Here is a 15,355-nt window from a genome sequence, read left to right as displayed (position 1 = left end):
TAGGGGTGGGGGAGTGGGAGGTAGAAACTACTGGGTGTAATATAGGCTCAAGGATGTATTGCACAAGATGGGGAATATAGCCAATATTTTGTAATAACTGTAAATGGAAAGTAACCTTTAAAAAATTTTTAAAAAGTCAGTTAGTCTAATATGTAATGTTAGCCTTCCTTAAGGACAGTTTCTATTTTTTCCTTTCCTGTGAGTAGACCATACTTTCTTGTTACTTTGCATGCCTCATAATTTTTTGTTGAAAACTGGACATTTTTAATAATGTAATTTTAGAGAACAAAGTCTCCCACCACCCCAGTATTTATTGTTGCTGCTTGTTATGGATTGTAGTTTTTTGTTTTTTAGTTATTTTTCTAAACTATTTTTGCAAAGAGTATTCTTTGTCATGTATGGTCATTGACATTCTGTTCCATTAGCTTAGTGGTCAGCTAGTGATTTGACAGATTTCTCTAAACACCTGGAGCCAAAAAGAAAACAAAAACAATATCCAAACAAACAACAAATTTTCTTCTGGACTTTGCAGACTGACTTTGAGTTGGGGATGCTTCTTCAGTGCTTAGTGAGGCTGTTTACAGTTCCTCACTTTTTGCTTACATGGAGCCTAAAAGTGAGCGAGAGGTGAAAGCTTAGGATCTTTTTAGCTATATTCTGACATGCGTCTAGCCCTGGACATGTGTGTGGCCTTCTAGATTCCCCAGTTCATCGGAGAGCTTTTCACAGCTCTGTCTCCTTCCCTACCGTCTTCCTACGCTTCTTGCTCTGTTGCCCCAGGTAACCACAGATACGCCTTTAAATGTTTTCAACAGATGCTGTATGGGAGGCCACCTCAGCTCTGAGAGAGTTCCAAGGGTGTGCAAAACACAGACAAGCCCCTGAGCCATTCCTTCAGGAAGCCTCCAGACAGGTTAAAACCCACAACTATACTTTTTGAGAACAAGGTTTTATTGCTCCATCTGGCACCAGCAAGTCACACCAGTAATGTCTATCCACAAGTCTACCTCTGAGCTGGAGAATGGGGGATGGTAGGCTGCTAAACCAAAATGCCACAATGCTTTTGAACTTTTGAATGTATTATTGAACTATGTAAACTTTTTCCTTCATGAGCACTCCTGTGGTTGTTGTACATTTTTTATTATTTTCCAGAGTTTAAAAAAGTTGATTCTAACAGTTTTTGCCAGTTTACTTGTTGCCTTAGGGGAGGGATGGATCCTTGAGCTGTCTGCTCTTCCATTTTCAGTAATACCACTCCTTCTGGGTCAGTTTTGATTATTCTTCAAATCACAGATCATCTTTTTCTGTCTTATTTTATGCCTGCTAGTCTTTGGATTGCAGAAAGTGTGAAGTTTTCTTTTTTGATGCTGGTTAGTTTCATGTTAACATATTTTCGTTAGGTTACTTTCCATCAAGTTACTTGAAAACAGTTTGAGCCTTTCAGGTTCTTGCCTTTGTGATTTGTTAGATGGGCCTGGAGCAGTGCTCAGACAAGAGGCAGTATTCTCCACTGCTGAGTCAAGACTTTGATGAGTAGTATACCCAATCCATGACTTACGAGTTTTTCCAGTCTGGCTGGTGGGTACAGACACTGTTCCTGACCCCATGTGTGTGTTGGGACTGTTTTGTCTAATCCTTTCAGATGGTTCTTTCCTCATCTTCCAGTAGTTACCTCACATGCAAGCACTGCTTAGTACTCTGCTGAATGCTTGAGAAGAATCCTTTGCAGATACCTGATGTTCTCTCTGTACTCGCTGTGTACTTCTCTAGTACTCTATTCTGTTAACTCTAGTTGCCTTGGTCTTTTAGACTTTCAGCTCCATCTTAACTCAAAGAGTGTGTTGTGCTCTGCCTCAGTTCTCCCTCCCTGCACCATGGGTTGGAAACTCTCTCAAGGCAGGAAGGGAAGATGGGGCTAATAATAGGGCTCATCCTTAATTGTTTCTCATTTCAGGGATCACTGCCCTACATAGCCTGATAGCCAATGTCTTGAAACTATTTAATGTATTTTTTTTTCTATTTTCAGACTAGAGAGTAAATTTGGTCCCTGTTACTCTATTTTGGTTAGAAATGGTAGATTTTAGTTGTTATTTTTTTAACTGTGTCAGAACATTTTGAGCCCATGTGAACTGAAAATATGTTTGTACATATATGTTGTTTACTAGTTTGCTTAGGTAATGAATTCTATTTCAGGGGCTATACATGGACCTGGATTAAATAAAACAGTAGTTCAGAGTTGCAGTCTTGCTAAATAATGACACATTTACAAAAAGTTCTGAAATTTACTCAAAATGAGTTACTCTGCTATGTTTATAATACGTTAATTGTATCCCTTGGCTGTAACACATTTGAGTATGTTTTTTAAATTATAGCTAAAATAAAGAAGTGAGGGGCTTCCCTGGTGGTGCAGTGGTTGAGAGTCTGCCTGCCGATGCAGGGGACACGGGTTCGTGCCCCGATCCGGGAGGATCCCACATGCCGCGGAGTGGCTGGGTGCGTGAGCCATGGCCGCTGAGCCTGTGCGTCCGGAGCCTGTGCTCTGCAACAGGAGAGGCCACAACAGTGAGAGTCCCGCGTACTGCAAAAAAAATAAAATAAAATAAAGAAGTGAAATTCAAAGTAGATCTTTGCAAAACACCTGAAGTACTTCCATAGAATAGTTTAGAAACCACCGATAATCTAGTTTGAACTTTTTATTTTGCACATGGAGAAAACAATACCTAGGGAGACTGTTGAGTTGCACAAAGTCATACAACTGTAACAAGAACCCAGTGTTCCCAAATTCTTTGTTACTGTTTTTCTGATAAACTATAAGAAAGTTCAGTAACAGTTTTCAGTAATCAATGTCCTGATCAAAGGAGTGGGTATGCTAAATTATTCTATCTTAAAAATCCAACATGTTTCAACAGTGATTAAAATCTAATAGTTTATCTTTTATTTTTTAAAAACCTCAGTGAAAATTCCTTTTATTAAAAAAAACATTATTTTTTGCCTATGAATTTTGGAGATCGAAAAGACTGAACTTTACAACCTATGTAATGATATATCTGCAGTAAATGTGAATGCAGTTAAAAGTGCTCCTTTTGAGGAACTTGTTAAAGGACCGATTTTGAGATCAGTGTGTTTTACTTTATTGAGGAGCCCTAAATTTCTTAATTGAATAAATCTATGCAGCTAAAGTAAATTGGTTTGATTCATGAGAGAATGCTACTATATCACTGCTCTATTTTTAAAATCTGTCTTTAGATCTTTGAATAACATTGGTCTTGCAGAAGCTTTGAATCTTTTTCCTCCTGTTGGTTCTTCTGCTCCTACCTTTCATAAATACACCTCTGTAATAAAAGGATAACTTCAAAACATTTTATACCTGTATTTGTCTTACTTTATAGTACTGATTAATAAGTCTATTACATTGAATAGTCGCTAGATGCATTGATATACTCATGCCATGAAATTTTTTTAGGTGTATTAGGAAGCATGAAATTCTCTTAAGAATATTGTAATAGAGTATGTATGTATATGCTCCTCTTATGAATGGGAATGTTATCATTTATTAGTGATAAGAGGCAGAAGATACCAAGAAAAGACTAGGAACAAAATGAAAACAGAAGAAAAGAATTTTGTCATTTATCGGGAGGGAAAAGATTTTTTTTTCAAAATTAGTTTTTAGAATGTAGAAGCATTTGTGTGAATACTAACTATCTAACATTTAAATAACCACACAACATCTGCGTGCAACTGAATTAAAGTATTTACATTTTGCCACTATAACCTCACTTGTTTTTTGCAGTGTTAATCTTATTATCAGTTTACTGGAATATATTTGTAGGACACAAAAATCAGCTGTATTTCCTGCCTCCAAAACCAACCACTGTTTACTGTTGGGTTTGTTTTCTTCTATTATTTTTCCTGTGCACTGTTTTTTATCTGTGCATTTAAACAAACAAAAGGTATTTTTATGCATGTATAATTTTTTATCCTGCTTTTTACCAATATTCTTGAACATGTTTCCATGTGATAAAACATTTTTGAAAACAAGTTTTTTTCGATGTTTGTCCAATATTCCATTGTCTAAATTTATAGTAAATAAGCCATTTCCCTGCTGTTGAACGAGCAATCTCACCAGTGACCAAGGACTGAAAATAAAATATAGCTGTGCTTCCATGGAGGACATTCAACTAAAGTGAACGACTGTAACTTCTTTCTTTTCTCCTGGTGCCATATGCTTTCTGTCTTTGCTTCTTTCTGCATGCCTGCTCCATTCTTCTTTTTTTCTGCAGTGAAGGTCCCTCTGTATACTCATAGTATCTGTTACCTCATAACTTTGGGTTGTACATAACTTTGGGTTGATTTGCTGTGGCACTAACTCCAACTCTGAATATATTTCCTCTTACTTCCAAGATCACTGTATTTAACTTAGTCGTTCTTTTTTGTGTCATTTTCCAAATTATAGGGAGAACGACTGTAGCTCATTTGGTTTAGGTGAACCAGGTGACTTGGTACATAGGGCTCTACCATCCAGGGCTTGAGCAGGGTGGGTTCTCCAATATAGGAGTGTAAGCTAAGAGGCAATTATTGGTATATTGACTATAGTCTTTTAAGAAAGGCTGACTCTATGCTCCTTGAGGGTACATTTAGTACCTTGCACTTAGTAAGATCTCTATAAAAAGATTTGAGGGGGCATTTTTGCTTTGTATCTGGTGGTATAGGGATTTTGCATAGTACTTTATTAATATGAGACTTTAGGTGTATAAGAAGTTACTCTTTAAACTTGATTATTAAGTTTGTTTCATATAGCTATCTGTGAAAGTTGTGACAGCTATATTAGTTACTACTGTTATGGCCATATAGTTCTGCTTGCTGTTGTGACCTTTGGTGTCTGTGTCAATTGACAAGTAAAATGAACAATGCGAAATGGCTTATTTACTATAACGTTAGCAATGGAATAAGCAGAACCACCAGGAGGTATATTTAAGTACATAGTATATTAACATGTGTGTATATAGTATATGTAGTAGATATACCAGATTGTGTGTGTGTAGTGTAGTGTATAGTGTATGTATTGTATATGCTTATTTTATGAATTTTTTGTGTCAGAGATATATGCACTAGGTATCATTTTATGTTGTGGACACCTATGGTACTTTATATTCCTCTTACTGCATGCTATAGACTGAATGTTTGTGTCTCCCCAAAATTCGTATGTTGAAACCTAATCCCCAGGGTGAGGATATTTGGAGGTGGGGCATTTCGGAGGTGATTGGGTCATGAGGGCAGAACCCTCATGAATGGCATTAGTGTCCTTATAGAAGAGACCCCTGAGAGATCCCTTGCCCCTGTCTGTCATGTGATGGCAGAAGACCATCAGTGAACCAGGAAGCAGGCCCTCACTAGACATAGAATCTGCTGGTGGCTTAATCTTAGTCTTCCACCCTCCTGAACTGTGAGAAACAAATATTTGCTGTTTAAGCTACCCAGCCTGTGGTAGTTTGTTATAGCAACCCGAACAGACCAAGACACTGAATTTAACATATGATTTGTATTTTAAGATGTATGAAACCACTAATTGTTATCCCTCCATTTAAACTTCATCATGGCAGGGACTATGATTTATTCATTAAAAAAAATACTCCCATTTCTTTAGGTACATTTAGGAATTTGTCAGATGAATATTCAAAGATTTTGTTGGGTCGTTGGTATCCTTTGTATTTAAATCAAAACAAAACAAATTTTAAAACCTTTATTTTCCCTTTTAGGAAACTTAAGGCTTATAATCTGTTTTGTAAAGTCTTTTAAAAAGGTAAAATGCAAACTTATGTGAACTTCATTTTGCTTTTATTTCTGTTGTTAAATTGCCTTGAATGCATTTTACTAAACATTTACTGTTCTCAGTCCAAACCACCTTCCTGGGAGCAAATCTTTTCTTAAAGAAAAATGTCAGGCTAGGGTCAGATAATAATTGTCTTTCCTTTTCTAAGCAGCATTAATATCTGTGATGTCATATGTTGTAGTCTGGAAAATGTGGTATTGATGTTGAACTATGATTTTAAATGATATAATTACATATTATAGAATTTACTATTTTAGAAACAAGGTAAATCACTGTGGCAGTTCTTAGGTGGAGTGCTATAGTTAGCCATCTGATTAGTCATGGGATTATGAAGAACTATAAAATTTAAATTGTAGTGAAATGTGTTCTGGAGTCATTCATTAAATTTTTAAAAAGTGCTGATTCAGTCAGTACCACATTAGAAAAGAGTAGAAAGTGCAGCTTTAGAATGGTTTCCTTAAACAGTTTGCTTGCAATCACTTTCTTCATAGAGTTCTTTGAGAAAATTTTAAAAGTTGCAACCCAGAAGGAAATTTTATGTATAATATCAGGGAGTTCACATATTCTCCAAATCCTTTACTTGGACCCCAAGTTAAATACTCATATTGTAGGTTTTAGGTCTATAACTTGTCTATGAATATAATCTGCTAAATCAGTCACGGTCTCTGGTTCTTGGGCCTCAGTATTGTCATAAGCAAAACAGAATAGTTTGCTTCCTAGCACTTGTTTCTGTTTGACTTTCTTACATATTCATTTCAACAAATATTTTGAGACTCTACTGAGAATAAATTACTGTGCTAAATGCTAAAGGTATTAAGATGGAGAAGATGGAGTCCTTGGATGTAAAGAGTATATAGGCTTATGGGGAGATAATAGAGATATACAAACAATCCTGAACAAAGAACAGAACTTGGTAAATACCAAAAGGGCAGAACATATTTATTGCTTTGAGAGCTCAGGGTGATCAAAGATTAGAAAAGAGGGATCAGAAAAATCTTTATGGAAACAGCATTAGTATCGTTATTAGTTGAACTAGCTCTACTTCTAATCCTGCATAAACCAGCTGCTAACTAACTAGATATGTTTAAAATAAGGAAGTTGGGAGAGAGATTTTCATTGGCCCCTTTAAATATAATCTTGATACTGTGGATAATTCGATATCATCCTTGAAGGAGGGAAATGATTTCATTCACTTAGCAAATGTTTGTATGACCACTTTATGCCAGGCACTCCTGTAGGCCCTGGAAATACATCAGTGAATGAAACAGATAAAATTACCTACCCTCATAAAACTTACATTTTAGATGGGATGATAAAAAAAGATAAGTAAATATACAGCATGTCAGATGATAAATAATAAAGAGAAAAAATAAAGCAGGGAAGGTGGAGTAGAGCATGGGAGGAGTTGCACTTGAAAGTATAGCTAGGAAAATTCACTGCTGAAGGTGACTTTCTTTTTTTTTTTTTTTTTTTTTTTTTTGGCGGTACGTGGGCCTCTCACTGTCGTGGCCTCTCCCATTGTGGAGCACAGGCTCCGGACGCGCAGGCTCAGTGGCCATGGCTCACGGGCGCAGCCGCTCCGCAGCATGTGGGATCTTCCCCGACCGGGGCACGAACCCGTGTTCTCTGCATCGGCAGGCGGACCCCCAACCACTGCGCCGCCAGGGAAGCCCTGAAGGTGACATTTAAATGACAACATGAAGGCAGTCTGTGAATGAGGTATACAGACCAATGCAAAGATTCTAGGTCCAGGGAAATAGCAAATGCCAAGTCCTTGAGACTGGGGCATGCCTGAGGTATTTACATTCCAAGAAGTCTGTTTGGCTCGGAGTAAAGGAGTAAATGGAGGATGAAGTCAGAGGGTGGTGGTGGTGGGTGGATGGTGGTTAGATCAAGCAGGGTCTTATATGATGTTTTAAGGACCTATGCTTTTAGTCTAAGTGGTATGTAATATAGAAGGACAGTGGGTGGATTTGAACAGAATAGTGATGTTGTTAGACTTTCCTTTTAAAGAATCATTCTGGCTACTGTCTTGAGAAGACTGAAGAAGGACAAGGGCAGAAACTGTAAAGCCACTTAGGAGGCTGTTGCAATAATCTAGGTGAGAGATGACAACTTAGACCAAAATGGTAGCAGTGGAAATGGTAAGTAATTGGTGTTTTGAAGGTAGAGTCAACAGGAGTTGTTGCGAGGGTTAGAAAGAGGGAGACAGAGTGAAGGAAGGAAGGAGGTTAAGGATGGTACAGAGTGCTTGGCTTGAGCACCTAAAAGAACAGAATTACCCATTTGCTGTGATGGGTAAAACTGTGGAGAAAAAGATTTGGGGGGAGAAAAGTTTGATTTTGGACAAGGTAAATGTGAGATATGCAATAGGTGTCTAAGTGGAGAGATTGCTGAATGTATGAGTCTAGAGTTCAAGGGAGATGTATGGGCTAAAGATTTAAGTTTGGGGATTATGTCTAGATGGTGTTTAAAGAAATCAGACCAGATGGCTTCACCAAGGGAGTAAGGGTAAATAGGCAAAGGTCCCAGGACAGATATTTGGGGCACTACAACGTTTAGCTGGTTGAGCTGGTGAAGATCATCCCAAATAGAGGCATAGAAGGTACTAACTTTGGAGAACAGCAAAAATTATAGTGCAGTGTTGGAATTTGAGTTTTACCCCTGTTTGATGTCTTTGTAGCCTTATCCCTTTTCATAGTACTTAGAATTTACAAGCATTCTCTGTATTTCAGCATCCAGAAAATTTCAGCCCCAAGACTGCAGGGCCTTGGTTTATTATTTCCTAGGACTCATCCTGAACCATTAACAACGATTTTTGTTGAAGCTTCCCAACCACCTCCTCAATTTAGTCGTAGCTCTGGGCATGCAGTGCAGAATAATGACACCTCCCTGGTGAACCCTGCATCCCTCCCAGTTTTTCAGGACTATCCAAACCAGAGAAAAATTATAATTATAAAAAGCATAGAGTTTCCACTTCTTTTCCAGTTCTATAATTTGTTTTATCTATTTTATATTACTACATCTAAGTTACCTACTAATAAGTGTTCTTAAAATCTTTTTAAAAATTCAAGAGCTCATCTTGGTTCTTAGGTACCCTTTGTAGTCCATCAGCTAGGTGTATTAATTTCAATGTCTGTTTCAGTTAGGCTTCTTTCAGCTCTAAGTATCAGAAAGCCCAGTTCAAACAGCTTCACACAATAAGGAAATTTATAGGTTAACGTAAAGTTGAAGTCCAGAAGCACAGTAGGCTTAAGAATTAGTTGGTCAGTACCTTAATGAAGACACCAAGGATTCAGATTCTTTCTATTGTTCCACTCTGCACTCCTTAATGCTGGCTTTATACCAAGCAGGATTCTCTTTGTAGTTGTCTTATGGTTGCCAGGAAGGAACCATATGTTCTACAAATAAGAAACAATCTGGCCTCCTCTTATCAGAAAGGACAAACTTAAGCAGAAGCTGCCAGAAAACTTCTTTTCACATCTCATTGGCACAGTTTCTCTTCACGTCTCAATCAGTTTCTGGCAGTGAGATAGACCCATCTTTGAGCTGAAGTCAGTTCTCCAGGTTGCCGCCACTTAGAGTCGAATGGCATTGGAATGGATGTTGGAGCAGTCACAGTGTCTGCTTTGGTTGTGTCCTAGTGCTCTGAGATTTTTTAATCCATTCTTTTTCTGTTGTACTCCTATAATGAGTCAAAATATGCTAAGTCATCTTTATGGGTATAATTGCCCGTGTTCAGAGCGTTCTATCACATAAAGCAATACGGCAATATTAAGCATTTCTCTTTAAAAAGAGGAAAAAAGAGTAGTGAAAAGACTGAAGATAGTTGGCAAATTTGAATCCGTATCTCCTTGTAACCCATAATATTTAAACTCTTTTACCTCTACATAATTGATTTAGTTACCATTTACATAGAGACTTTAGTGATTTGATTTGTATCTCCTTTCTCTCTTCAAAAGTCGCCTGGAGCATTGTGTTAAAGTAGAAAGTGAACTGGGTTATGATTAAGGTTCTGTTTAATTCTAGCTTCACAACTTTCCAGTTATGTGATTATGGACAAATCACTTCATCTCTCAGACCTTCAACTGCCTTCTCTATAAGCTGAGATAATAGTACCTATCCTCTCACCAAGTTATTCTTATGGGAGTTAAATAAAGTGTGATTTTCAATTCAAGGAATTGAAAAGTATAGAGTAGCATACAATTTTAAAGGTCTTAATTATTACATTAATGAAAAAGAGTTAAGGGGAGGAGAACTAAATAACAGGAGATTCTGGTCCTAAAAAGTAAATAATTGATCTTAGATTCTGCGTATTCAGGACGTATCAGTAGATGATAAGGGATGTGTGTAGGTTTTTTCACATTAGATGCTTAGTGAATAAAATAGGTTTATCATAGAACAGCTCTTTGGATACTTGATTCTAGCTAGTGTATCCTACCAGCTACTTTTCAGGTAAGTATTCCCCAGAATTTGTTTACTTCAAATTTTTGCTGTGGTTTTTTTATTGGCTAAAGATGTTTTTGAAGATAACAACTATGGAGTAAATTGTAAACTAAAGTGCTTTATGTGGCTTCGAGGGTATGATGGATACATTTATTTATTCCAGTTATCGACTGTTTTCTCATATGCACTTGTTGTCTTCCTTTTTGGAACATTATTCTTTATAAGAACCCTGAGGTTTCACACAGAAATGTAGGTGGAGTTTTGCTGTTATTACTAAACTGAGAACTCTAAAAAGCAAAACTTTGTATTTAGAGTTGAATGAAGTTAAGATGATGATAAGGAATTTGACTTTTAAAATACTATTTATTTATCATGTCTTAGGTTAATGTACATAATGAACCTGAATGTGTTAATAAACTATAGAGTATTAAATAGTTTCTCTTTGTATCTTATTACTATTGGTGAAACAGCATTTGTGCTTCTTCAATTGATATCATTCAACTTTTGTTTTGAGGTAGTTGCTGTTATCATATTAAATTTGGGGCAGTACCCTTTTCTAAATGAGAAGACCAGCCTTACAGTATGTCTTCTTTTACATGGGAGATAATGTGTATTGGCTTACACACATAAGAAGGGAACTAACAGATGTTGACTTTGTTACTATGCACAAGCATACCAAGTAAATAACATTTATGTCTCCCAATTTTGTGGATGTGTTTTAGAATTGGTATTATTTTGTCCTGAAATTTATGGTAGAATTCACCAGTGAAGCCAGTTGGGCCTAGATTTCCTTTATGGGAAGATTTTAAACTATAATTTCAAATTCTTTAATAGATAAAGCATTATTTACTTATCTTTTTCTTCCTAAGTGAGCTTTGGTAGTTTGTCTTCAAGGAATTTGTCTATTTCATTTGAGTTATTAAATTTATTGACATAAAGTTGTTTATGACAGTCCCTTCCTTTTATGTCTCTGATTTCTCGCTCTCATTTCTGATATTGATATTTTGTCCTGCCTGCCCACACCCCACCCACTCCTCCCCAGCTGGAGGTTTATCAATTTTACTGATCTTAAGGAACCAGCATTTGGTTTCACTGACTTTTTTTTTAATTTAATTTAATTAATTTTTTTATACAGCAGGTTCTTATTAGTCATCCATTTTATACACATCAGTGTATACATGTCAATCCCAATCTCCCAATTCATCACACCACCACCCCCAAGCCCCTGCCACTTTCCCCCCTTGGTGTCCATATGTTTTTTCTCTGCTTCTTTGTCTCAATTTCTGCCCTACAAACCGGTTCATCTCTACCATTTTCTAGGTTCCACATATATGCGTTAATATACGATATTTGTTTTTCTCTTTCTGACTTACTTCACTCTGTATGACAGTCTCTAGATGCATCCACGTCTCTACAAATGACCCAATTTCGTTCCTTTTTATGGCTGAATAATATTCCACTGTATATATGTACCACATCTTCTTTATCCATTCATTTGTCGATGGGCATTTAGGTTGCTACCATGACCTGGCTATTGTAAATAGTGCTGCAGTGAACATTGTGGTGCATGTGTCTTTTTGAATTATGGTCTTCTCTGGGTATATGCCCAGTAGTGGGATTGCTGGGTCGTATGGTAGTTCTATTTTTAGTTTTTTAAGGAACCTCCATACTGTTCTCCATAGTGGCTGTATCAGTTTACATTCCCACCAACAGTGCAAGAGGGTTCCCTTTTCTCCACACCCTCTCCAGCATTTGTTGTTTGTAGATTTCCTGGTGATGCCCATTCTAACTGTTGTGAGGTGATACCTCATTGTAGTTTTTTTATTGTTTTTTTTTTTTTCCGGTATGCGGGCCTCTCACTGTTGTGGCCTCTCCCATTGCAGAGCACAGGCTCCGGACGCGTAGGCTCAGAGGCCATGGCTCATGGGCCTAGCCACTCCGTGGCATGTGGGATCTTCCCGGACCGGGGCATGAACCCGTGTCCCCTGCATCGGCAGGCGGACTCTCAACCACTGCGCCACCAGGGAAGCCCCTCATTGTAGTTTTGATTTGCATTTCTCTAATAATCAGTGATGTTCAGCAGCTTTTCATGTGCTTCTTGGCCATCTGTATGTCTTCTTTGGAGAAATGTCTATTTAGGTCTTCTGCCCAATTTTGGATTGGGTTGTTTGTTTTTTTAATATGAGCTGCATGAGCTGTTTATATATTTTGGAGATTAATCCTTTGTCCATTGATTCGTGTGCAAATATTTTCTCCAATTCTGAGGGTTGTCTTTTCGCCTTGTTTATGGTTTCCTTTGCTGTGCAAAAGCTTTTAAGTTTCATTAGGTCCCATTTGTTTATTTTGGGGTTTATTTCCATTACTCTAGGAGGTGGATCAAAAAAGATCTTGCTGTGATTTATGTCAAAGAGTGTTCTTCCTATGTTTTCCTTTAAGAGTTTTATAGTGTCTGGCCTTACATTTAGGTCTCTAATACATTTTGAGTTTATTTTTGTATATGGTATTAGGGAGTGTTCTAATTTCATTCTTTTACAGGTAGCTGTCCAGTTTTCCCAGCACCACTTATTGAAGAAGCTGTCTTTGCTCCATTGTATATTCTTGCCTCCTTTGTCATAGGTTGGTTGACCATAGGTGCGTGGGTTTATCTCTGGGCTTTCTATCTTGTTCCATTGATCTATATTTCTGTTTTTGTGCCAGTACCATATTGTCTTGATGACTGTAGCTTTGTAGTATAGTCTGAAGTCAGGGAGTCTGATTCCTCCAGCTCTGTTTTTTTCCCTCAAGACTGCTTTGGCTATTTGGGGTCTTTTATGTCTCCATACAAATTTTAAGATTTTTTGTTCTAGTTCTGTAAAAAATGCCACTGGTAATTTGCTAGGGATTGCACTGAATCTGTAGATTGCTTTGGAGAGTATAGTCATTTTCACAATATTGATTCTTCCAATCCAAGAACATGGTATATCTCTCCATCTGTTGGTATCATCTTTAATTTCTTTCACCAGTGTCTTATAGTTTTCTGCATACAGGTCTTTTGTCTCCCTCAGTAGGTTTATTCCTAGGTATTTTATTCTTTTTGTTGCAATGGTAAATGGGAGTGTTTCCTTAATTTCTCTTTCAGATTTTTCATCATTAGTGTATAGGAATGCAAGAGATTTCTATACATTTATTTTGTATCCTACAACTTTACCAAATTCATTGATTAGCTCTAGTAGTTTTCTGGTGGCATATTTAGGATTCTCTGTTTATAGTATCATGTCATCTGCAAACAGTGACAGTTTTACTTCTTCTTTTCCAATTTGTATTCCTTTTATTTCTTTTTCTTCTCTGATTGCCATGGCTAGCACTTCCAAAACTGTGTTGAATAATGGTGGTGAGAGTGGACATCCTTGTCTTGTTCCTGATCTTAGAGGAAATGCTTTCAGTTTTTCACCATTGAGAATGAAGTTTGCTGTGGTTTTGTCATATGTAGCCTTTATTATGTTGAAGTAGGTTCCCTGTATGCCCACTTTCTGGAGAGTTTTTATCATAAATGGGTGTTGAATTTTGTCAAAAGCTTTTTCTGCATCTGTTGAGATGATCATATGGTTTTTATTCTTCAATTTGTTAATATGGTGTATCACATTGATTGATTTGCATATATTGAAGAATTATTGCATCTCTGGGATAAATGCCACTTGATCATGGTGTATGATCCTTTTAATATGTTCTTGGATTCTGTTTGCTAGTATTTTGTTGAGGATTTTTGCCTCTATATTCATCAGTGATATTGGCTTGTAATTTTCTTTTTTTGTAGTATCTTTGTCTGGTTTTTGTATCAGGGTGATGGTGACCTCATAGAATGAGTTTGGGAGTGTTCCTTCCTCTGCAGTTTTTTGGAAGGGTTTGAGAAGGATGGGTGTTAGCTCTTCTCTAAATGTTTGGTAGAATTCACCTGTGAAGCCAGATGGTCCTGGACTTTTGTTTGTTGGAAGGTTTTTAATCAGTTTCAATTTCATTACTTGTGATTGGTCTGTTCATATTTTCTATTTCTTCCTGGTTCAGTCTTGGAAGGTTATACCTTTCTAAGAATTTGTCCATTTCTTGCAGGTCGTCCATTTTATTGGCATAGAGTTACTTGTAGTAGTCTCTTAGGATGCTTTGTATTTCTGTGGTGTCTGTTGTAACTTCTCCTTTTTCATTTCTAATTTTATTGATTTGAGTCCTTGCCCTCTTTTTCTTGATGAGTCTGGCTAAAGGTTTATCTATTTTGTTTTTCTCAAAGAACCAGCTTTTAGTTTTATTGATCTTTGCTATTGTTTTCTTTGTTTCTATTTCATTTATTTCTGCTCTGATCTTTATGATTTCTTTCCTTCTGCTAACTTTGGGTTTTGTTTGTTCTTTCTCTAGTTCCTTTAGGTAGAAGGTTAGATTGTTTATTTGAGATTTTTCTTGTTTCTTGAGGTAGGCTTGTGTAGCTATAAACTTCCCTGTTAGAACTGCTTTTGCTGCATCCCATAGGTTTTGGATCATTGTGTTTTCATTGTCTCTAGGTATTTTTTTATTTCCTCAGTGATCTCTTGGTTATTTAGTAACGTATTGTTTAGCCTCCATGTGTTTGTGTTTTTTACGTTTTTTTTTCCCTGTAATTGATATCTAATCTCATAGTGTTGTGGTCAGAAAAGATGCTTGATATGATTTCAGTTTTCTTTAATTTACTGAGGCTTGATTTGTGACCCAAGATGTAATCTATCCTGGAGAATGTTCTGTGTGCACTTGAGAATAAAGTGTAATCTGCTGTTTGGGATGGAATGTCCTATAAATATCAATTAAATCTATCTGGTCTATTGTGTCATTTAAAGCTTGTGTTTCCTTATTAATTTTCTGTGTGGATTATCTGTCCATTGGTGTAAGTGAGGTGTTAAAGTCCCCCACTATTATTGTGTTACTGTCGATTTTCTCTTTTATAGCTGTTAGCAGTTGCATATGTATTGAGGTGCTCCTATGTTGGGTGCATATATATTTATAATTGTTATATCTTCTTCTTGGATTGATCCCTTGATCATTATGTAGTGTCCTTCCTTGTCTCTTGTAACATTCTTT

At 36.9% G+C, this 15,355-nt stretch overlaps 1 protein-coding gene across 5 annotated transcripts in view; it reads left to right on the top strand.

Annotated features, from left to right (window-relative positions):
- The window catches only part of GLCE (glucuronic acid epimerase), a 133,368-nt gene that overhangs the window by 32,065 nt on the left and 85,948 nt on the right, over positions 1 to 15,355 (top strand). Inside the window, exon 2 of one of the 5 annotated variants that reach the window (XM_032624279.1) lies at positions 816 to 913. The exons of 3 other annotated variants lie outside the window; for them this stretch is intronic. Coding sequence is in view for 1 of the 2 variants with exons in the window: in XM_032624277.1 (XP_032480168.1) it covers positions 7,545 to 7,549 (5 nt within the window). In the remaining variant the exon portion in view is untranslated. Of the gene's footprint in view, positions 1 to 815; positions 914 to 7,443; positions 7,550 to 15,355 lie in introns of those variants that run through there. One more of the 5 variants, XM_032624277.1, reaches the window with a different exon arrangement.

This window comes from Phocoena sinus, chromosome 2, assembly GCF_008692025.1.
Source record: "Phocoena sinus isolate mPhoSin1 chromosome 2, mPhoSin1.pri, whole genome shotgun sequence".
NCBI lineage: Eukaryota > Metazoa > Chordata > Mammalia > Artiodactyla > Phocoenidae > Phocoena > Phocoena sinus.
Note: the sequence above shows the minus strand (reverse complement) of the source record. Positions and strands in the feature narration are given on the sequence as shown.